This window comes from Chiloscyllium plagiosum, unplaced genomic scaffold (assembly GCF_037043375.1).
Source record: "Chiloscyllium plagiosum isolate Xiang-an unplaced genomic scaffold, Cpla_swu_hap1 HiC_scaffold_13, whole genome shotgun sequence".
NCBI lineage: Eukaryota > Metazoa > Chordata > Chondrichthyes > Orectolobiformes > Hemiscylliidae > Chiloscyllium > Chiloscyllium plagiosum.
In genome coordinates, this window is record NW_028270151.1 from 86,590,128 (window position 1) to 86,614,934 (window position 24,807).

At 42.3% G+C, this 24,807-nt stretch overlaps 1 protein-coding gene across 9 annotated transcripts in view; it reads left to right on the forward strand.

The window, feature by feature from the left end:
* Nucleotides 1–24,807, forward strand: part of farp2 (FERM, RhoGEF and pleckstrin domain protein 2) — a 184,658-nt gene that overhangs the window by 88,934 nt on the left and 70,917 nt on the right. For 8 of the 9 annotated variants that reach the window (XR_015759241.1, XM_087993874.1, XM_087993877.1 and 5 more), the window contains 3 exons: nucleotides 2,726–2,794; nucleotides 16,558–16,615; nucleotides 17,184–17,427. Coding sequence is in view for 8 of the 9 variants with exons in the window: in XM_087993874.1 (XP_087850000.1) it covers nucleotides 2,726–2,794; nucleotides 16,558–16,615; nucleotides 17,184–17,427 (371 nt within the window). In the remaining variant the exon portion in view is untranslated. Of the gene's footprint in view, nucleotides 1–2,725; nucleotides 2,795–16,557; nucleotides 16,616–17,183; nucleotides 17,569–24,807 lie in introns of all 9 variants that reach the window. The other variant, XM_087993882.1, reaches the window with a different exon arrangement.

Below are 24,807 nucleotides of genomic sequence, written 5' to 3' on the forward strand. Positions count from 1 at the left end.
TATTGAGTACAGGAGTTGAGAGGTCATGTGTGGCTCTGCAGGACATTCGTTAAGCTACTTTTGGAATATCGAATACAATTCAGGTCTCCTTCCTATCGGAAAGATGTTGTGAAACTTGAAAGGGTTCAGAAAAGATTTATAAGGATGTTGCCAGGGTTGGAGAGTTTGAGTTATAGGGAAAGGCTGAATAGGATGGGCCTGTCTTCTCTGGAGCTATGGAGGCTGTAGGATGGACTTATCCTATCCATGCCCCTCATGATTTTATAAATAGACCAGGCCTTCTCCCGAATGGAGACTGGTACAATTACATAAGACCATAAGACATAGGAGTGGAAGTAAGGCCATTCGGCCCATCGAGTCCACTCTGCCATTCAATCATGGCTGATGCGCATTTCAGCTCTACTTACCAGCGTTCTCCCCGTAGCCCTTAATTCCTCTAGACAACAAGAATCTATCAATCTCGGCCTTGAAGACATTTAGCGTCCCGGCTTCCACTGCACTCCGTGGCAATGAATTCCACAGGCCCACCACTCTCTGGCTGAAGAAATGTCTCCGCATTTCTGTTCTGAAATGACCCCCTCTAATTCTAAGGCTGTGTCCACGGGTCCTAGTCTCCTTGTCTAACGGAAACAATTTCCTAGCATCCACCTTTTCCAAGCCATGTATTATTTTGTACGTCTCTATTAAGTCTCCCCTTAATCTTCTAAACTCCAACGAATACAATCCCAGTATCCTCAGCCATTCCTCATATGTTAGACCTGTCATTCCAGGGATCATCCGTGTGAATCTCTGCTGGATACGTTCCAGTGCCAGTATGTCCTTCCTGAGGTGTGGGGACCAAAACTGGACACAGTACTCCAAATGGGGCCTAACCAGAGCTTTATAAAGTCTTAGTAGTACATCTCTGCTTTTATATTCCAACCCTCTTGAGATAAGAGACAACATTGCATTCGCTTTCTTAATCACGGACTCAACCTGCATGTTTACCTTTAGAGAATCCTCGACTAGCACTCCCAGATCCCTTTGTGCTTTGGCTTTATTAATTTTCTCACCATTTAGAAAGTAGTCTATGCTTTTATTCTTTTTGCCAAAGTGCAAGACCTCGCACTTGCTCACGTTAAATTCCATCAGCCATTTCCTGGACCACTCTCCCAACCTGTCAAGATCCTTCTGTAGCCTCCCCACTTCCTCAGTACTACCTGCCTGTCCACCTAACTTCGTATCATCGGCAAACTTCGCTAGAATGCCCCCGGTTCCCTCATCCAAATCGTTAATATATAATGCGAACAGCTGTGGCCCCAGCACCGAACCCTGCGGGACACCGCTCGTCACCGGCTGCCATTCTGAAAAAGAACCTTTTATCCCAACTCTAGGCCTTCTGTTAGACAGCCAATCCTCAATCCATCCCAGCAGCTCACCTCGAACACCGTGAGCCCTCACCTTGCTCAGCAGCCTCCCGTGTGGCACCTTATCAAAGGCCTTTTGAAAGTCTAGATAGACCACATCCACTGGGTTTCCCTGGTCTAACCTACTTGTTACCTCTTCAAAAAATTCCAACAGGTTTGTCAGGCATGACCTCCCTTTACTAAATCCATGTTGACTTGTTCTAATCAGACTCTGCTCTTCCAAGAATTTAGAAACCTCATCCTTAATGATGGATTCTAGAATTTTACCAACAACCGAGGTTAAGCTGATTGGCCTATAATTTTCCATCTTTTGCCTTGATCCTTTCTTGAACAAGGGAGTTACAACAGCCATCTTCCAATCATCCGGGACCTTTCCTGACTCCAGTGACTCTTGAAAGATCTCAACCAATGCCTCTGCTATTTCCTCAGCCACCTCTCTCAGACCTCTAGGGTGTATCCCATCGGGGTCAGGAGATTTATCAATTTTAAGACTTTCTAACTTTTCTAGCACTATCTCTTTCGTAATGGCAACCATACTCAACTCAGCCCCGTGACACCCTTTAATTTTTGGGATATTACTCATGTCTTCCACTATGAAAACTGACGCAAAGTACTTGTTAAGTTCTCCTGCTATTTCCTTATCTCCCATCACTAGGCTTCCTGCATCAGTTTGAAGTGGCCCAATGTCTACTTTTGCCTGTCGTTTGTTTCTTATGTACTGAAAGAAACTTTTACTATTATTTCTAATATTACTGGCTAGCCTACTTTCATATTTGATCCTCTCATTTCTTATTACACTCTTTGTTATCCTCTGTTTGCTTTTGTATCCTTCCCAATCTTCTGATTTCCCACTGTTCTTAGCCACTTTATAGGATCTTTCTTTTTCTTTAATACATTTCCTGACTTCCTTTGTCAACCAAGGTTGTCTAAAGCCTCCCCGGTTAATCTTTCTTTTCTTGGGAATGAACCTCTGAATATATATTTGAAAGCTTTACATTGATTTATTACTTGTCAGTCTCCCATGTAATCTCTGAGATAAGTCTGTTAATGCCAAGTTACACTTTATATGTTTACTTAGTTATTTGTTAAGAATGAACAGCACTTGAAAATCGTCTGGATGCGTACATGAATAAGAAGAGTTTAGGTGGATCTGGGCAAATGGGACTAGATTAATGTAGAGTTGGATGAGTTGGACTGAAGGGTCTATTTCTGTGCTGTACGTCTGAGAGTCTATGACTATCTGTGTGCTGAGCCAGTATTCTCGTGAAATGCGTGGTGTTGAATGTATCATAGTTAATATTGTGTGTTTTCCTCCACAGTGGAAGGACACAGAAGCAACTTGTTGACTACATGCGAGAGAGTATGATTAAGACTACTCCTTATCAAAGGTATTTTGAATATATATTTGAAAGCTTTACATTGATTTATTACTTGTCAGTCTCCCATGTAATCTCTGAGATAAGTCTGTTAATGCCAAGTTACACTTTATATGTTTACTTAGTTATTTGTTAAGAATGTGGTAAAGATGTGCATAGACATTAGTATTAATAGTACTTGGGTTGATGTTAGTGCAAATTGTATGTCGAAAGCCGTTCTCGTTCAGAGTGCCCCTCCCACAATTTGTCTTATAACCTCAGCCAATTTTCTGTATTGATTACAGCCCTTGTAGATTCCTTCAATTTTCTTGCTTTCCCACTGATTAGGTCCCCTTTGTGATGAGGGATGATCTTGCCTTCTCCGGAGCATAGGCAACAAAGCTGCTCACACGCTGTGAAAGATTGGGAAAAATTACTTCCCAGTCATTCTGCCTGTCTTTTTTTGTTTTGGTATGTTCTGTGATGGTGATCTGCCATGATCTAGTTTGTTGCAATCAGGGTAGTTGGACAGCTTTGCTTTTCCTCCACATCCAAGTAATATTTGTGCACTGCAAACAAGAGGTGTCACCAGTGATCACCAAGACAGGGCGCATCCACTTGTCGTCATCTCTTCAACAGCATATTTAATCAGATTTGTAGCTCAGGTTGAGGTTCTGGATGTAAGTTTGTTTGCTGAACTGGAAGGTTTGTTTTCAGACATTTTGTCACCATACTGGGTAACATCATTAGTGAGCCCCCGGTGAAGCACTGGTGTTAGTGACCCACTTTCTATTTGTGTTTAGGTTTCCTTGAGTCATCACCCACCCAAGGAAACCTAAACACATAAATAAAAAGTGGGTCACTAACACCAGTGCTTCACTGGAGGCTCACTAATGAAGTTACCCAGTATGGTGACAAAATGTCTGAAAACTAACCTTCCAGTTCAGCAAACAAACTTACATCCAGCATACTTAATCCATGTACTGAAACACACACAGTCCATGTTAGATTTCAGCTGCCCCCATCATGTCCATCTAAGGTCTAAACACTAGGGCAACGTGGTGGCTCAGTGGTTAGCACTGCTGCCTCAGAGCGCCAGGGACACAGGTTCAATTCCTGCCTCGGGCGACTGTCTCTGTGGAGTTTGCACATTATCCCCATGTCTATGTGGGTTTCCTCCAGGTGCTCCGGTTTTCTCCCACATCCAAAAGATCTGCAAGTCCGGTGAATTGGCTATGCTAAATTTGCCTATAGTCACAGGTGCATTAGTCAGAGGTAAATGTCGGGAAATGGGTCTGGGTGGAGGGGTTGGTGTGGGGTGTTGGGCCAAAGGACCTGTTTCCACACTGTAGGGAATCTAATCTAATCCACTGACACTTGATTAAGACTTTAGGTCAAACTTTTAACTTTGGCTTAACTGTTTTCATCAGGCCTCTTCTTTCACAAAGATCACGAGACAGTATAGTCTGCAGTGAAGGAAGACTGTGCTTACTAGGTTCCATGTCTAGTTATTATATTTACTTCCCACCATCTGTCTATTCCTTACTTTTCAAACAGTTCTTAACTCCTATTTTGGAAGCTGGGCTATTCCTTCTTAGCAATCTACAGTTACTTTGCAAAGGTGCTGTATCATAAACCTTGTTTAGGAGTAAGTCCCTGTACGTTACTTGCTTAGAGAGGGCTTTTTATTGTTTTCTAATACTGCTGTCAGCTTTTAAATTTTGTACTTTCAGCTTCTTGTTCAATGCTCTTATTGTAGTCATTTTCTTCCATCAACATTATCTATAAACTTTTATTACATTAAAAATGTCTATCCCTTCTTTTCTCCAGTGTTTGAGTGAATTTGCTTACACAGTTTACGTTATTTGAAGCAAGAATGATAGGGAGTTTACAGTTTTGAGCATATATACTCATTATTCTTTTTAGCTTGGAGTGCAACTGATGCCAATGAAGGAGGGCGGTTATGCTTAAGAACTGATGTAGGGTTAGTATTAAACAGCATGAACAGTTTGCATTAATTGTCCTATTTCAAATGCGCTTTTACTAGTCTTGTTGTGAATTTCCAATATTTATAACAGTACTTTGATTTTGTCGATCTTTCCATATAGGGTAATGAACTAAAGGTGCATCTCCAATTGTATATCTGTTAACCATGACTGTAAATTTGAATATTTGACACTAAGTGAAGTATGACAATTATTTACATTTCCTGGCTCATATTAAAATTATTTTTCTCATTTGTTCAGTCTGACAACATTCACAAGAGTGCTGGTGGTCGACCTTTTCCTTCACACTGTGTGCCAGTAATAAGCTGGCTGCTGAGTGGTAGAATAGAAAAGCTTATTCCTTGAAATGAAGCTCTGCAGTTGTTTCTCACCAGTTAGTTGAAATTGCAGATATCACATGCTGGATTCTCATGTTCATAATATTCTTGTCTCATTCATGGCCCCAGTATGAACTCTGGGTTCTTTGCTTCAGAGCTTTAAAATGGAATTTGCAGGCAGCATCTCAATCCAGTTAGGCTTTTCCCTCAACATTAAAATAGTACAAGGTTGCAAATCTAGATTTACTTTGAGAAAAACATTGAATTCTTCATTAGCTGTTTGCTTGCATTGAGATGCGTTCCATGATGACATTTTGTTTGCTTGATCAATGTTCCAGCAAATTATAAAGATCTGGTCTCATAAAATCTGTATGAGAAACTGTACATACATAGACATGCATGCAGACGCGGGGAAAGAGAAAGGGGAGAACCACACAGGCGAACAGAGAGAGATGGACAAATGCACAAAGTGAAAGACCTGTCTCTGCCAGTTCTACATCAGGTCATGTATCTTCCAAGTAAACATCGAGCTTGCTTGGTTTGGATTGTCCTGCAGTAAACTCTGAGAAGCCTAAGGGAAAGCTTTATTACAGTCGTAGTTGATCCCTGATTCAAATCAAAGATTTTCCTACTCTGTTTCTTGACCATGCTGATTCCAGGATGGGGTGGAGTATTCACAGTAGGGGCCTGACAATCGTAGAATCCCTGCAGTGTGGAAAGAGGCCATTTGGCTTATTGAGTGCACAAACTCTCCGAAGAGCATAACACCCAAACTTAGCCTCTATCCTTTCCCCATATCCCCATATTTACCATGGCTAACCATCTAGCCTGCACATCTCTGGACATTGGGGCAATTTAGTTGGCCAATCTACCTAACTTGCACATCTTTGGAAGCCGGAACACCCAGAGGAAACCCTTGTTGACATGTGGCGAATGTGCAAACTGTACGCAGGCAGTCTCTCGAGGCTGGAGTTGAACCTCGGCCCCTAGCACTGTGTGAAAATAGTGCTAACCACTGAGCCACTGTACTGCTCCAAGCTCTTGAGATACTGATGACACTGGCAAGGCCAACTTGTTCATCATTGGTTGCCTTTGAAAAGGTGTTTAGCCTTCAACTCGAGCTGTTGCAGACCTGATGCTATTGTTCCAACCTTGATATTTGATAATTGCAGAATATTGACCCATGAAGGGTGGTCTTTTTAGCAATTAGACCAGCAAGAAACAAATTTGAGCTATTTTTAATAAGAATGAAATTGATATTTCTTGCATATTGTGACAGTTACATAAAATGCGCAGATTAAAAATGTTGACATTCTGGAATGAATGATTTGATAAACAGTTTGAAGTTAGGACTTTGAAATGGGAGGAAATAGTACAATATGGTCTGCCCCCTCACCTGAGCCTGTTCTTGCTTTTCTCATATACTTTGCAACAGTATTTTTATTAAGATCGCATTTCTGTAGATTCTCACCTCTTGCCGGGGTACAGTCCAATTTTCTAATGTCGCCAGGAACAGAAATGTTTTCGATAGACCTCCAGCTTGTAAGAATTTCCTTTCACATACAGCATGGGTACCAGACCAGGCCATTTAACCCTTTGAGACTATACAAGAGATGGTGCCATTGACATTTTGATGGAATCTTCCCTTAACATAATTCCAACAAATACAACCTTATTTCGTATAATCTCACCTGATTTGAATCTTGTGTTCCGGGCATTATTATGATAAATGTATGCTGTACTGCATCCAAGGCCAGTATATCTTCTCCCCAGTATGTGCTTACAATGTAACATTGTTACAGGTGTGGACTAACTAAAGCTATGTATTGCCATAATGTAATTTCAATCCCCTCTTCTAGTCCTAAAGAGAGAAAGGCTAGCATTCCACTAGCCACTTTAATAACTTTCCCTACTTGTCTGAAACATTTGAATGATTCACATCTCCATAAGCCTCTTTGGACTATTTCTGGCTTTTCATCATTTAGACAGGACTGTATTCTATCCTTTCTAGCCCACACTGGGTGACCTCATAATCTGTCACTAATTGAAGTCTCTTTGCTTAAATTTTCACAATTGTCAGTCTATTAACATTAGGAATGTTATGCCATCTAGCTTTGTGACAGCAACAAAATTGGATATAAGGCTGTCCACACCACCATTTAAGTCATCAATAAGTGTGGCGAATAGTTGAGGTTTCAACACAATCTTACTAATTAGAATACATGCTTATTATCCTTCTGGTTAACCTAGTTAATTTCCAACAATGTTAATTTGCTTTCAGTTCCATGGGCTTCTGTTTTAGCTGACTATCTTTTATGATGGATTTTATCAAATATCTTCCACAAGTCATCCATTTTCTCCTGTCTTCCACTTGCATCAAAGAATTACTGGAATACTTAAGCAAGACCTGTCTTTAACAAATCCATTCTAACTGTCTGATCAATTGGAAATTTTTGAAGTGCCTTATTTTTATTTTGAATCAGACACCTGTAATTTGGAAACTGTGGTCATAATTTCATCCCATGTTAAATAGGACAGTGATGTACACTTTTCCAATTTAAAGGAACAGCTTCTGAATTGAGCACCTTGGGAGATTATAGTTGGGACTTCTGTGATGTTTTGCCTGATTTCCTTAACACACTCAGATTGAAACTATCTGGTCTTTGAAATTTGTAACCAATAGATGTCATTATTTTTCTGACGTTAATTTTGAGGTCTTGATCTTGATTCACAATTGTTTTCCCTGGAATTCCTTGTATATACTGTATTCCTATTGTAAATACTGAGGCAAAATATGTATGCCAACCATTTCCTTCCTTTCATTTGCCACTGCACTTATCAGTTTTCAGGGAGCCTGTTGTTCCTGATCTTTTCCTAACAAGGTCAAGTAACTTACTTTTGAACTCTTTCAAGTTTTTCCATATACCAGGTGGAGACATCTGGTCTATAAAGAACATTGTTCAACAGATAGTAAGATTGATATTTGCACAAGTGTAGATCGTGTTGGTATTAATTTGTACCTATGTTCTGAGTATTGTGTTGTTCACTGTCAAACAAGAGAGTGTACATGTGAGTGTTGACATGTTTAGGAGTGTTTCAAATGCTGGCTAAGTTAGTGATACCCACATCCTGTGAATGAGTTAAGAAGAATTACTACTTTAATTACTGCATGTCACTAGTGCAGCAGGAGGAGGGCTAGTGAAATGCATTTTCTGTCTGATTTACAAATCAAATATTTAAAAAGCTCAATTGCTGCAGTGGGTTAATATCATTGTTCAGAATCTTTGTTTTTGAATTACAATCCTGTACATTAAAGTTCTGCTTTTCTGTTTTACTTTATGGCTTGCAGCTCCTTTTCTGTACAGTTTCTAGCATTATAAAATGTGTTATTTAAGATTTGTTAGCTAAGAGCAATTTTGTTTTGACTCCTGCTTTTGCTTCTGCCACTGGCTGGAAGGCATGTTTGAGAATGTCTTTACTTCTTGTTTTACAAGTTCAGTATTTTGATTGGCTGGGTTTGAGTATTTGGAGGAAAGTTGCCAACTTGGTGAATGAAATGATCTGTAACTCTGAGCTGGGCAATTGCTTAAGGTCTCCTTTCCTATACAAGGCTAAGACCATGACCTGTGAGAGACCATAGCACTACTTTCTGAATTGGATGCCAGTTTTTCTCACCATGTTTCTTTTCCCTCTGCCAGTCCAAGTTAATTGCTGTCGTAATCTAACTATCACCATTGGTCCACGTTTCCTCGGGATTTTTGCAATTGCACCAAAGATAATGATCACACAGAAGAAGTTTAGGTGTCTGTGTTAGAAATGCAGGTCCCTTTAAGGCTCAAACAGAATCTATTTCCTAATTAACCTGTTTAGTGATGGTATTGCACACCTCTGGAGCAGATCGAACTTGAACCTAGGCCTTTAGATCCAGGGGCAGAGACCTACCACTGCAGCAGCATTACGCCAAGGCTGAAGCAGAAGAACTCCAGAGTTGAATAAAGGCAGATGATGTTTATTGGACTTTGTATTGGTAGTGAACCAGGAAGCTTAGGTTTCAGTCTCACTTGCTCCAGAGGTGTGCACTAACCTTTCTGAACTGGTCGATGAAAAAAAAATTAAAAAGACTGAGTTCTTCAAACGTTTGACTTGTTGATGAATCACTATAAAAAGAGCTGGATTCTTGTGCTCTCCCTTGTTTTCCCACCTTTGCTTTTCCTTGTTATTGTTCCACTGCCCTGGTGACAGGCACTTATTATTAATTGATGCAGTTAAAAGGGTGATTTAGTGATCAGCTATTTAAAAATAAACTGAGTTCTTACAATGCTTTTGTAGTGCAACGGTAGTGTCTCTACTGCTGGACCAGGTTCAAACCCCACCTGCCCTGAATGTGTGTTCTAACATGTTTGATCAGGTTGATTAAAATAACTAAGCCCCTCACTGAAACACAGGCAGGAGGGGGATGCTGGAACTCCTGGTATAATTGTGTGTCATGACAGTACCTATTGCCCTTCCAGATCAGCACATACATGTGCAATGATGGCAGATTTCATCTTTTTAAAAACTGAGTTGTATTTTTGAGACGCACTCTAATATTGATATTGTGCCTCTCTCTGGCTCAGGTTCAAGCCATACATGTCCAGAAATGTTCAAACAGGGTTATTGTAAAATTCCTGAAAGTCTTTCTGTGGCCTCGCTGTCTACGTGAAGCAATGCTGCCACCTAGCAGCAACTGTTGGACCTGGCAATGAGGGCGTGAAGTTCCATAAGAAACAGAATCTAGAATTAAACATTCCTTTAGACCAGTAGATCCCAGTTCAAGTTCCACCTACTTCAGATGTGTCATAATCACGGTTTTGTCTAAGCTGTGCATGTGTGCAGCCCTTCAGATATTCTGCGACTGTTGACGTTGACCTCCGATTACACAAGTTGCTGCTACACACAGGTCCTGGAAGCCCATGTACCTGCTAAGAAAATTAGAGGGAATAATAAATGTGAATAGGTTAATTATGTAAAGAGCTGAGGTTTGAATGAGAGTTTAACTTGACAGTAGTAGGGAGAGTAGTAGCAAATGAAGTGTCTAAATCAAGTGTGAATTTCAATGAATACTCATCCACGTTCCTGCATTCTATCTGTGAGACAGAATGTCACCCCACCCACTTCTAGAATGTTCAGCTTTGCATTCTAACTCTTTAATATCACATTAATGTCCAGAGAGATATTCCCATTTGATCTTTTAACATTACAACTGCTTTATTTTTGACTTTTCAGACTTGGGTGATCTGATATAGTTTCCATTCTGAGTCACCCACATGTCTCTTGTTTTATTGTTTGATGTTTTATCCTGTTAACTTCAAGACAGTGCTTTATTTGTCACGCACAGTACTAGTTAGTAGCAGTCTTCCCTTGTGCCTACTTTCACAATTAGGGTTTATAATTGGCTCTTGATATTGTAAAGCTCTTGGACAGGGTGACTAAATAGTTAACACAAATTTTGTAGATTGTTTACAAAAACCATGTGTTATAGAGTCATAGAGATGTACAGCACGGAAAGAGACCCTTCAGTCCAGCTTGTCCATTTCAACCAGATATCCTATGTTAATCTAATTCCATTTGCCAGTACTTGGCCCATATCCTCTAAAACCTTCCTATTCATGTACCCATCCAGATACCTTTTAAATATTGTAATTGCACCAGCCTTCACCACTTCCTGTGGCAGCTCATTCCATACACGCATCACCCTTTGTGTGAACAAGTTGACCCTAAAGTCCCTTTTAAATCTTTATCCTTTCACCTTAAACCTATCTCCTCTAGTTCTGGACTCCCCCAACTCAGGGAAAAGACCTTGTCTATTTACCCTATCCTTGCCCTTCACAATTTTATAAACCTGTAAGAGGTCACCCTTCAGTCTCTGACGCTCCAGGGATAACAGTGCCAGCCTATTCAACCTCTCCCTATAACTCAAACGTTCCAACCCTGGCAACATCCTTGTAAATCTTTTCTTAACCCTTTCAAGTTTCACAACATTCTTCCTATAGGATGGAGACCAGAATTGCACACAGTATTCCAAAAGTGGCCTAACCAATATCCTGTACAAGTGCAACATGACCTCCCAATTCTTATACTCAATGCTCTGAACAATAAAGGAAAGCATACCAAAGGTGCCTTCAGTATCCGATCCACCTATGACTGTACTTTCAAGGAACTATGAACCTGCACTCCAAGGTCTCTTTGTTCAGCAACTCTCCCAGGGCATTTTCCATTTCGTGTATAAGTCCTGCCCTGATTTGCCTTTCCAAAATGCAGCACCTCCCATTTATCTAAATTAAACTCCATCTGCCACTCCTCAGCCCGTTGGCCCATCTGATCAAGATCCTGTTGCAGTCTGAGGTGACCTCCTTCACTGTCCATGATACCTTCAATTTGGGGTCATCTGCAAACTAACTTGCTATACTTCCTATGTTCACATCCAAATCATTGAAAAAATGACAAAAAGTAGTGGACCCAACACTGATCCTTGTAGCACACCACTCGTCAGAGACCTCCAGTCTGAAAAGCAATCCTCCACTATTACTTTATCTTTTACTTTGGAGCCAATTTTGTGTCTAAATGGCTAGTTCTCCTTGTATTCCATGTGATCTAACCTTGCTAACCAGCTTACCATGAGGAACCTTGTAAAGTGCCTTACTGCAGTCCATATTGATTACATCCACCTCTCTGCCCTCATCAATCTTCATTACTACTTCAAAAAACTCAAATTTCTGAGACATGATTTCCCATGCAAAATGCCATGTTGACTATCCCTAATCAGCCCTTCATAATACATGTAAAACCTGTTCCTCAGGGTTCTCTCCCACCAACTTGCCCATCACCAATGTCAGGCTCACTGGTCTATAGTTCCCTGGCTTTTCTTACCACCTTTCTTAAATAGTGTCACCACATTAGCCAACCTCCAGTCTTCCGGCACCTCACCTGTGACTATCGATGATACAAATATCTCAGCAAGCGGCCCATCAATCACTTCCCTAGCTTCCCTAGTGGGCGGCACGGTGGCACAGTGGTTAGCACTGTTGCCTCACAGCACCGGAGACCCGAGTTCAATTCCCGCCTCAGGCGACTGTGTGGAGTTTGCACGTTCTCCCCGTGTCTGCGTGGGGTTCCTCCGGGTGCTCCGGTTTCCTCCCACAGTCTAAAGATGTGCCGGTCAGGTGAATTGGCCATGCTAAATTGCCCGTAGTGTTAGGTAAGGGGTAAATGTAGGGGTATGGGTGGGTTGCGCTTCGGCGGGTCGGTGTGGACTTGTTGGGCCGAAGGGCCTGTTTCCACACTGTAATCTAATCTAATCTAATCTTCCCACGGAGTTCGAGGGTACATCTGATCAGGTCCTGGGGATATACCTGCATCCACCTTTTATGCATTTTAGAACATCCAGCACCACTACCTCTGTAATGCAGACATTTTTCAAGATATTACCATCTATGTCCCAACATTGTGTATCTTCCATGTCCTCCTCCATAGTAAACACTGATGCAAAATACTCGTTTAGTATCTCCCTCATCTCCTGTGGTTCCATACATGCTTGCTGATCTTGGAGGAGCCCTATTCTCTCCCCAGTTACCCTTACGTCCTTAATGTATTTATAAAATCCCTTTGGATTCTCCCTAACCCAATTTGCCAAAGCTAACTCATACCCCCTTTTTACCCTTCTGAGGTCTCTCTCAAGTATACTCCTACTGCCTTTATATTCTTCTAGTGATTCACTCGATCTCTGCTCTCTACACCTGACATGTGCTTGCTTCTGTTTTTTTTTACGGGGAGAAAGTGAGGTCTGCAGATGCTGGAGATCAAAGTTGAAACTTTATTGCTGGAACAGCACAGCAGGTCAGGCAGCATCCAGGGAACAGGAGATTCGACGTTTCGGGCACAGGCCCTTCTTCAGGAATGAGCAGAGAGTGTTCAGCAGGAGAAGATAAAAGGTAGGGAGGAGGGACTTGGAGGAGGGGCGTTGGAAATGTGATAGGTGGAAAGAGGTCAAGGTGAGGGTGATAGGTCGGAGTAGGATGGAGGCGGAGAGGTCAAGAAGACGACTGCAGGTCAGGAAGGCGGTGCCGGGCTGGAGGGATTCGGCTGAGACAAGGTGGGGGGAGGGGGGGATGAAGAAACTGGTGAAGTCCAAGTTCATCCCCTGTGGTTGGAGGGTTCCCAGTCGGAAGATAAGACGCTCCTCCTCTGACCGTCGCGTTGTGGTGGTTTGGCGGTGGATGAGTCCAATGACCTGCATATCCTCGGTGGAGTGGGAGGGGGAGTTGAAATGCTGTGCTACAGGGTGGTTGGGTTGGTTCGTCCGGGTGGCCCAGAGGTGCTCTCTGAATCGCTCCGCAAGTAGGCGGCCTGTCTCCCCAATATAGAGGAGGCCACACCGGCTGCAGCGGATGCAGTAGATGATGTGGGTGGAGGTGCAGGTGAATCTGTGGCGGATATGGAAGTTTCCTTTGGGGCCTTGGAGAGAAGTGAGGGGGGAGGTGTGGGCGCAAGTGTTGCACCTCCTGCGGTTGCAATGGAAGGTGCCGGGAGTGGAGGTTGGGTCGGTGGGGGGTGTGGATCTGACAAGGGAGTCGCGGAGGGAGTGGTCTCTACGGAAAGCTGATAGGGGAGGGGAGGGAAATATATCCTTGGTGCTGGGGTCTGTTTGGAGGTGGCGGAAGTGACGGCGGATGATGCGCTGTACATGGAGATTGGTGGGGTGGTAGGTGAGGACCAGTGGGGTTCTGTCCTGGTGGCGGTTGGAGGGGCGGGGCTCAAGGGCTGAGGAGCGGGAAGTGGAGGAGATGCGGTGGAGGGCACCGTCGACCACGTCGGGGGGGAAATTGCGGTCCTTGAAGAAGGAGGCCATCTGTGTTGTACGTATTTTGAACTGGTCCTCCTGGGAGCAGATGCGGCGGAGACGAAGGAATTGGGAGAATGGGATGGCGTTTTTACAGGGGGCAGGATGGGAGGAGGTGTAGTCCAGGTAGCTGTGGGAGTCGGTTGGTTTGTAGTAGATGTCCGTGTTGATTCGGTCGCCTGAGATAGAAACAGAAAGGTCTAGGAAGGGGAGGGAGGAGTCCGAGCCTGTCCAGGTGAATTTGAGGTCGGGGTGGAAGGTGTTCGTGTAGTGGATGAACTGTTCAACCTCCTCGTGGGAGCACGAGGTAGCGCCGATACAGTCATCAATGTAGCGAAGGAAAAGATGGGGGGTGGGGCCAGTGTAGTTGCGGAAGATGGATTGTTCCACATACCCTACGAAGAGGCAGGCATAGCTGGGGCCCATGCGGGTGCCCATGGCTACTCCTTTTGTTTGGAGAAAGTGGGAGGATTGGAAAGAAAAGTTGTTCAGGGTGAGGACCAGTTCGGTCAGTCGAAGGAGGGTGTCGGTGGAAGGGTACTGGGTGGTACGGCGGGAAAGGAAGAAGCGGAGTGCTTTGAGTCCTTCGTGATGGGGGATGGAGGTGTACAGGGACTGGATGTCCATGGTGAAGATGAGGCGTTGGGGACCGGGGAAGCGGAAATCCTGGAGGAGGTGGAGGGCGTGGGTGGTGTCACGAACGTAGGTGGGGAGTTCTTGGACTAATGGGGACAGGACCATGTCGAGGTATGCCGAGATGAGTTCGGTTGGGCAGGAGCAGGCTGAGACGATGGGTCGTCCGGGGCAGTCAGGTTTGTGGAATTTGGGCAGGAGGTAGAAACGGGCGGTGCGGGGTTGTGGGACTATGAGGTTGGAGGCGGTGGATGGGAGGTCCCCTGAGGTGATGAGGTTCTGGATGGTCTGAGAGATGATGGTTTGGTGGTGGGGTCATGGTCAAGGGAACGGTAGGAGGAGGTATCTGCGAGCTGGCGTTTGGCCTCAGCGGTGTAAAGGTCAGTGCGCCAGAGGTTTTCTTTTTACTAAAACCTCAATTTCTCTTGTCATCCAGCATTCCCTATACCTACCAGCCTTACCTTTCACCCTAACAGGAAATATTGTCTCTGGCCTCTCATTAGCTCATTTTTGAAGGCTTCCCATTTTCCAGCTGTCCCTTTACCTGCGAACGTCAGCACCCAATCAACTCTTGAAAGTTCTTACCTAATACTGTCAAAATTCGCATTCCTCTAACTTAGAGCTTCAACTTTTAGATCAGGTTTTTTTCTATCATTATTTTAAATCTAATAGAATTATAGTCACTGGCCCTGAAGTGCTCTCCCACTGACACCTCAGTCACTTGCCCTGCCTTATTTCCCAAGAGTAGGTCAAGTTTTGCACCTTCTCTCGTAGGTACATCCACATACTGAATCAGAAAATCATCTTCTATACACTTAACAAATTCTCCTCCATCTAAACCCTTAGCAATATGGCAGTCCCAGTCTATGTTTGGAAAGTTAAAATCCCCTATCATTGCTACCCTTATTTTCCTACAAATTTGTTTTTCAATTTCCCGCTGACTATTGGGGGGTGTCTATAGTACAACCCCAATTTGGAAATCATCCCTTTTCTATGTCTCAGTTCCACCTAAATAACTTGCCCGGCCGTATTCCCAAGGATATGAGCCTTTTTCCTCTGGTAATGGCTAGCATGAGGAGGCGTAGCTTCAAATTGAGGGGTGATAGATATAGGACAAATGTCAGAGGTAGTAGTAGGGGCGTGGAAAGTACTGCCTGCCACAGTTGTAGACGCGCCAACGTTATGGGCATTTAAATGGTCATTGGATAGACATATTGGCGAGAGTGGAGTAATGTAGGTTAGATGGGCTTCAGATTGGTTTCACAGAGCGGTGCAACATTGGAGGCCGAAGGGCCTATACTACGCTGTAATGTTCTGTGTTTTATGAATATCCTCCCTAAGTACATCTGTAATGTTATCCCTTATCAAAAACATCACACCCCCTCCTCTCTTGGCAATTCATTTTTTCTGAGCAGTTGTCTGTCCTTCGGTATTCTTCACATTTGCCTATGTGAGTAATTTCTAGTCTGCTTTAAGGAAACTTGTAGCACTTCCTGAATATGAAAGTTGGACATATCCTCAGTTTAGAAATAACTATCTTGTTTGTAGATGCCAGGTTGAGGGTTTGAAGCTAATTGAAATATGTTGGCCTCTGGTAGCAGATTAGGTATTTAAAACTTGTGTGTGTATTACATTGCATGTAATGTATGCAGGTGTGACTTGTCTTGTGCTTCAAACAACCATTTCGAAAGAGTCACTTGAATTTTATTTGTCTTAGTTGACGACCTCTGTTTGGCGTGTGAGCACTATTACAGATGGATGTGAGTGAGTGCAAATATGGTACTTTCTTTTCTGCTGTCAGTGTTTGTGCTGCAGTATACATCTCTCTGCCTTGCCTACGCTTTCGCCTTGCTTCGCATACTTGCTTCTCGCACTCCATTTGAGTGTTTGTTTTCACAACACAAGCTGTCCGGTGCAGGGTTTTTCTCCTCACGTCCTTATTGAATACTCTCTGTTCTTCAGGCGGCACAGCAGAGCACGAATCTCAGCTCGGACTTCGAGCGCAGACGTGCCTAAACAGGTTAGTTCTGTAGCACTTTAACTGTGTGTGTGTGTGTGTGTGTGTGTGTGTGATTGTATGTGTGTGTGTGTGTGTGAGATTGTATGTGTTTGTGTGCATGTTGGTGTTTTGATAAAGGATTGCTTCCCAAATCTGATTTTTCTAAATTGGTGCCTGATAATCTATATTGGTCTGTTTGCCCTTTCCACCCTTCTGGACCTTGCCATTCAGAAGACACCTACGAATGGCAGTGGCTTGATACATAATTGCTGTAAGTGCTGTTCTGCATCAGCAAGCCAAGTATATGTCCTAAATGAAGAGATGTACCTTTATTTCTTTTTTACCTTCCGTATTATAATCCAACCAGACTTAGTTTTGTAAACTGGGAGGATTCATACCATTGAGACAACGGGGTTCAGTAAGAGTTAATCTAACCTCCTAAACCTTGTTGCAATACATTAGCAGCCAGAATAAATTTACATCTGCGATTCAAGATCTGTTTGAAAGTGATGATATGCTAACGTTCATAAATTGACTACAGTCTTCAAATGTTGTGCTTGGTGTAATTTTGTTTTCTTCTCTGCACTAGAGTCTATCATTCACTGAAGGTGTAGAGGTTCCAGGCTCCCCGTCTTCAGCTGCTATCTCCTTTCAATCCATCCAATCTGTACAGAAGACTCTTGTTGACAGTCAGCCTATTCACCCTGAAAATAGCAACGTTCTCCTTGTCAGCAAGCACTCTGCTCGGAGGGCTCCCTCAGATGTGAAGAGGAGTCCAACGCTGGAAGATTCGTGGAAGACTTCTGATCGGCCCTCTCCAATCTCCTTGCAAGGTTCTGTTGCTGAAGCTGCAGGCAGCTGCAGTCGCTCCTCTTCGGGTTGTGATGAGCGCAGTGCTTTAACTAGACAGGACAGTGTTAGTGACAGGAGGTTCCCTCAGAGAAATGACAATGATGAGGATGACTATACCACAGGTATACCTATCACTGAGAACGAGTACAATGTTAGTCAGATTCGGGGAAGGGCAGTGCCAATTTTCACATTGACAAATGCTCAGTTGCAACTCTCCGAGGAGTTCATTGATGATGACCCCGCTGAGATTTCCTTTTTTGCTGGTGGGTCAGAAGCATTTTCGCCATGTTACCATGGATTAGGAAATGGTACAAGGGGCTCTGCTATTTATTGTCAACAAGACCGTTCACCAGTAATAAACTCCTGTGAGCAAAACCCAGTTAAGTGCATCAATAATAATATGGAGTTGGGTTCAGAAGATGACCCTGAATTTGAGGGTGGGAGTGACCTCAATGGCAATGGCCGACCCATTGACACAGCTGACCTCTTTGAGGTGAAGGCCCAAGCTAGTCGTCTGCATGGGCACTATAGCAAATCAGAGACAAGCTCCCTGTTAAATCACCAGTCAGAGAGCAGCTCGTTGACCAATCTTGGGTTAAATGGCCTTTCTGAGACAGCACTATTCAGAATGGGCCACTCGGGCAATCAATCTGAAGCCAGCTCCATGGTGAATTTTCCCACGTATTCAGTGCGCTCTGAGTCCAGTTCTGCATTCCAGTTTGGCGATATGATTGACCAACTCGAGCAGCTCAGTTACCCCCCTACCACCACAGAAGATTCGACCAGCAGTGAGTCTGGGTCTTGGGATTCGGATAATGGGGTCCCCCTGGACGGTAATTTCTTTTACAGTAACCCATTTGCACAAGTCACGGCCAATAACTTTGCATTCAGTTTTCAGGGTGAAGTTAATGGCTGTGCACATGGAGAGCGGGAGGAAAGGAACAGCCTGGATTAAATTGAATTGCACTCGTGCACATTGGTGCATTGCGGGGTAATAACCTTTGTGCATTAGTGATTTGGAGCCAAACACTTTAGTGACCACTTTACTCTTGCTTTGATTTTTTGGTTTGATGACCTTGTCAAATCAAGAAAGCATTATGCATTACATATACTGCAAAGAGGTATCATTTCCAGAATGCTTTACACTTACCTAATTTTGATTGCGGTAAGTTTTGAGCTGTCAGCCTCAAGCTTTGACCAAAATCTGCCTAGGCGTATTTGTAAGATTTAATCAGTAGTTTGTTCAATGCTGTAGTCAAGTTGCATCTGGAACCTATGGACAGACCCATTTTTTCAAAAACAAACTTATCTTGTATTTGTAAATATATATTTTTAAATTGCCAGCCAACACTAGTCCCACTGTGCAGATCTCTTTATTAAACAATAAGACACTTTAAAAAGAAAACAAAAAACTTTTATAGTTAGTCTCTGTCAGGATGTGCTGTGTTATGAACTTTACAAACAGTGTTGGACTGTTAGATAGAAATCTGAAACTGATTTTTACAAACTAAATTTAGTCTCTAACAAACACTTTATTGTGTAACAGCACAATTGATTCAAACTTAGTCATGGTAACTAACTTTGGTCCAATCTGTCAGTTTTGTGGAGGTTACACAGGTTTAACATATTTTATGACTCGTTGCAGTATTGGGTGCATTTAAAATGAGAACACTAATTAGTGAATCTCTTACAATGGAATTCTGAAGCATTTTGCAATAACTGAAAGTACACTGTGTGCCGTTGTTCTTTGCTGTGACCATCTCTTGTCAATATCGCTTGTTTGATGATGAGGCAAGACTTCCTTCAGTAAATTATTAGGGGGGCTGGGGTGTGAATTGAGAGAAGCAGTTTGTCTTTGCCTCCCCTGTCATTTGTCCATCACACTATTTTCCTTTGATTTGCTACTTGCCATTGCACCCACTTGTCCAGGTGAAGGCCAGTGCTCAGCTGAAAACTTCATATTCCATCTGTCTCTAAGACTGTTTACTTACACGTCCCCGACATGCACAATTATGTTATACCTCATCTCTGGTGCAGGAAGTTTTATCTGTGCTTTCTTATGTCCGTAGAGCGTTTATCCAGTTCCAGTAGAGCGTTGCTCCTGGCTGCTTTCCAATATTTGAACTCCATAAATCTCACCTTATTCAAGGTATTGTGTCCTGATGTATTGGTCCTGCCAAATCTTCCCAGATCCCCTCTATTTTGGCTGCAAGTTATTGCTCCTATGTTTCCCTTCCTTCATCCCACAGTTTGCATAGTTCTTTTGAGTTGTCTCTGTATTTCTGTCCCTCATTCTCTCTGCCTGTATTTCTCCCTGCATTTAAAATCCCCTTAAAACCTGTCTTTTTTTATTTAACTGTGGTTCTCCTGTTCTCAAACCTCCTATCATGGTGTGATGTAGGTTCCTTTCTGTACATTTTCCCCATGTGCTATGAAGGGGCTTGGGATATTTTCCACACCAAGTGTCCTGTGTAAGTGCGAGTCCAGTGTTGCCATAATAGATAGCCAAGTGCATTCCTGCCAAAGATTGCTGTATTGGACACTGCAATGGAACCTTAAAACTCAAGTTGCTCTATGTTTGCAGGTAGCTTCATAAATAGTTCTAACTACCAGATAATATTATTTGTAAACACCAGTATTTGGAGGAAAATAGACATTTTCAGAGAGTTAAGATTTAAAGATTAGGAACTGCAGGGTTTGTTTACCAGTGAAGACAGTTCTGCTCTTCAGCATCACTTATAAGTGACAGGATATAAAGCTTGGAGTTTTAGCACAATTACTTTTACCTTTTATTCACTACACTTTTGTCAAGTTTTTTTAAAATCTTGAAAACCACTTGCAGGATTTCTGCAACCTGAAGTATGGGTTAGAGATTGTGCAAACGATGAAGTTTGGAGCATGTAAGGAGACAGTTTGGCTTATTGTAGTTCTGTACCTATGATTTCCTTTCTAAGCGTCCTGATTTCTGTCATGGTAGTTGCCAGCTGGAGAGTAGCCAAAGAGGGTGTGGAAAGCTATAGAGATCTGTGTAACCTATCATGCCCAGAAAATGGTGGCAAGGTAAAAAAGAGAACACTACTGAAATGTACAAACAGTGTTTATCCAGTGTTGTTCCTGGCTGCTTTCCAATGTTTGAACTCCGTAAATCTCACCTTGTTCAAGGTATTGTGTCCTGATGTATTGGTCCTGCCAAATCTTCCCAGTCCCCTTTATTTTGGCTGCAAGTTACTGCTCCTACGTTCTCCTTCCTTCATCCCACAGTTTGCATAGTTCTTTTGCATTGTCTCTGTATTTCTGCCCCTCATTCTCATATCCTCTTGCTGTGCAGTACCTAAAGGAGACTGGCTCTGCCAGATCCTTGGCCCATTGTTGAGTTTTGTGACCTTGCGCAATGTGTTTCTTGGTCACAGTTTGTCTTGTAGCAGAACAGTTAAAGATGAGGGCCTGGTTTTAGTCTGTTTGATCTGGACTTTGTCCTGCTATTGAATCTCTGGTCTTTTGTCTATGCTACCTTAACTGCTGGATTATTCCATTCAGTTGCCATTATGATAAAGTAATTCTGTTCAATGCTTTAAATTTTATTTCTCTCTCATTTAAATGATCTTTCTGGTATTCCTATTCTGGTTGTCTTTTAATAGTTAAACTTCAAAAGCAATTTCCATAATATCTGTGGTCAGCAATCCCTCATTATAAAGTTCTACCCATCTCTTTGCTTTCTTCATTCCCTGAAGTTTGAGATTAATGTCACTGTTTGCTTATATTTTTCCAACTTACTTGACTAAAGCAGTACTGCAAATGTTGCATTGTTGCATTTTATTCCTTGGGGAAAAGCTCCATTGTGAAGCACTTTAACTCTCAACTGACAATCCTGTGGCTCCATATTGATTGCCTTTAGATCAAATGTTTTTCTATTCCAAACCCTCAAAGCAAATAACACTAAATCTGGGCAAATGATCACTAACGAGCAGCCTTTCATTGAAAACCCATGCTCAATGTGTAGAGGAAACCAAGCAATAAAATTCAGTCATGGAATAGACATGAGGCGGACAGAGTGCTAGCGTCATCTAATGGATGGATGTAAATTGCTAGGAATTATTATTTATGTACAGGGCAGAAGATTAAGCATTTTGATAGTTCAATGTCTGATGCTTTAATCTATAGAACTGCAACATGCAGATTGAAGGTTAATTAGAAAACCTGGAAATAGGTGCCTATACAGCAAACTCAGTTTGTTCCAAAGTACATCTATCAACTTAAAACATTCCTCATAAGATGTATCCTAGAATTGTGATGTAAACCCCCAAACTCTAATCATGGAGGTTGAGCATCAGGAAGAGACTGGAGGTAATTGACTTCCAGCTGAGTATTTTGTTTTAGGAGTGTGAGAGGAATGATTTCAGCTTACTAATTCCAGACCCAATAAGTTGATGGGTAATGAAAATACATATTGGAATAAATTGGAAGGGTCTGCTGAAAACTGACACCAACATCCTAAACTTTAGTCCTGCTGTATGCCTGTTTTACTGGTATTTTAGGAGTTTATTTTCTCTAACTGAGGGTACCGAATGTAACAGTCACAATGGACAATCAGGACTGTTGGCTGATTGGAAACATGTGACTGAGGAGCCCATTTCCCCCTTTGCTTGCTCCTCACCTCCACCCACTTAAACCTTCCCCTCCCAGTTGTGAAATCCAGTGCCTTCAATTTGCCTATATGCAAGACTCTGAAAGCTCCTTAGTAGCTTACTGGTTAGTTGTGGTTTGCAGTCTGGCTGTTTTTGACTTTTAACAGACAAACCAACATGTCTTTTGCTGTGTATATGTTCTTTAAAGTGCCTTGTACCTAGATTGGTGGCTAGACCTGTACAGTTTCTGTGCAGAATACGATGGCAACCTGTTTATTAAATGCCCCTTATTTGTTCTGCCTGTATTTGTGATTTAAGCAAAATTTTCAATGCAATTGCTAGCCCAAGGCTCAAAATGTCATATTTTAATTGGATATATTGAAATGTATGTAATATTTTACTTTTTATAAATCTAGATGGTATCTCATTCTCATTATTGTCATTAGGGTGGGTAAAGAAAAAATATTTATTGATCTTGTTTTTAACCGTAATGTCTTAATTATGACTAATTGATAATATTTGATGCAAGGCTTGAATTAAACTTCAGTTCTCCCCTGCATACAGATTATAACATTTGTTGCTTCCTATTCACCAGATTTAACTTGACTGTCTGCTTTGGATATCATTCCATTGTCTAAAACGAGACAGAAGTCTGAAGTGAAAGATAAAACAATGTATGGAGTTTTATTGCAGCATCTGAAGATGACTGTGCAGAAACAGTGACTGAATGTCAGTGTTCAACATGGAATTCAGGAGGCTGACTTTATAGTAGTAACTGGCAAAATTGGAAACCGTTTCTGCCTGATTAAGTTAAATTCAAGCTCTGTGTTCAATGTCTGTCCATGTTCACTCCACACTTGACGTCTCATCTGTATAAAGGCTGCTGATTACAGTTGGTGTATGAATTATTGCTAATCAAAGTTATAGGCTGGAGGTACTAAGCAAATCTGATCTTGAATAAAAACTTTTTTTTACTTGTATTTGCTTTTTTTTAATTAAAACATACTCCTGGGTTATTTTAATTTGCTCATGACAAGCTTAGAAGTTAGAGGTTGTTGAAGTTCCATCAGCTGTAGAAAGAGCAGGAGAGCTGGTGTTAACTTATCAGTTGGGGTGGGATTACAGAGAAGTTAGGTTGGAGAGAATGCGACTTGCCCAATGCCATGTGGTGGGAGTGAGCAGCCAAACGGGAAAAGCATGGAGAATGGTTCTCCGTAGTTTTCTAAGGGGCGAGGAATGATTGGGTTGATTTTGTGGCTGCTTTGTAAAAGAACAGTGGTGGTAACCTACGCAATTCTTGATTTTCTTGTTCATATTCTTGTTTAATAATGGACACAAAGAAAATTATCATTTTGGACTTCTAATTGCTAATCCTTCTGTTTATCTAGTGTGGTCTTTTCGTCAGCACCTATCTATGGAGTCTTTAGCATATTGTAGGCATTGAGTATTACTGTTTTTTTTTCCCCTTGTCATCGCTATTGGACATAGATCTTGTGTTGCCACTTGTGTTTGGCAACTGGTTTTGGAGGCAGTATTGCTGGAGCCTTTAGCAAATGCTTTCAGTCAACAAGTTGACATGGAGATGTGCCATTACACACACGTAAAGCAAGTGTCTTTGGAACAGAGACGAGCAGGCGAAGATAAGGAGAGTTATCTGTGGTAGTAATTCCAATTAATCAGTTGGTATGGTAGCATAATGAGTAAAAGTGGCACACCTTCTTCAAATGGGGAAAAATGGCTGCCAACTGCTGACTTGAGCTGTACCAGAACATCAGCCATGAGGATCATTGCTGCAGGATGACCAAAACCTGGCACTTTTAATTTTCAAATTCTTTGCATTGCTGGCGAGAACATTAGTCACGGGTAGAGAGAGAATTTCAGTCAGTTTACAAGATCTTTGTGAAAGAGTTCAGAATACATGGGTTGTGAGTGTACCAGATATATGCAATGAAGGGTTGGGTAATTCATGTAATTTTATATAAAAACAAAAAGGACACTAGCAGTTTGCTGCTTTACTGCTTGTGTTTTAATACACATATAAATGGCAAAGTAGATTATATGTTTCTCCCTTGTATCCTTCATTCCTGTTGAATTTCAACAGGAATGAGAATTGTAATCCACAACAGGAAAGACTAGAGGGCCATGAAGTAAGTTTGTTTAGGAATGTTGCATTTCCAAGGTTTATCATTGCAGCAAAGTCTATGCCACAGTTACTTTTTGGTAAATGTCTCAGCTGCCCTTTTCAGATATTCCCATGCCCTTTTTTGTTTGGATTTGTGCTCAGTGGGTTCCCTGATGTGTACTTCCCTTGACTCTAGCACTCATCTCGACTGTCGAGTCTATTGTGAAACAGGCAGAAATTGCTGGAGGAGCTCAGGTCTGGCAGCATCTGTGGAGACAAAACACAGTTAATGAGAAAGAGTCTGGTGATCCTCCTTCAGAACGGATAGCAGCTGGGAAAAGTGGTATTTATGTTGATGGATTTGTGGGGGAAAGGACTTGGGGGAGTAGTTGGGTGACAGAGCCCAGAAAGAAAATGTTAAGACAGATAAAGGGATTGTTGATAATAAGCCAGGGAAGAAGAGAACCTAGGCAAAAGTGAGGACTGATGAAGGGCTTTTGCCAGAAATGTCGATTTTTCTGCTCCTTGGATGCTGCCTGACGTGCTGTGCTTTTCCAGCACCACTGTAACCAAAAAAATAGAAGAGAAGCTAGATAAGTGATAATGGGTACTAT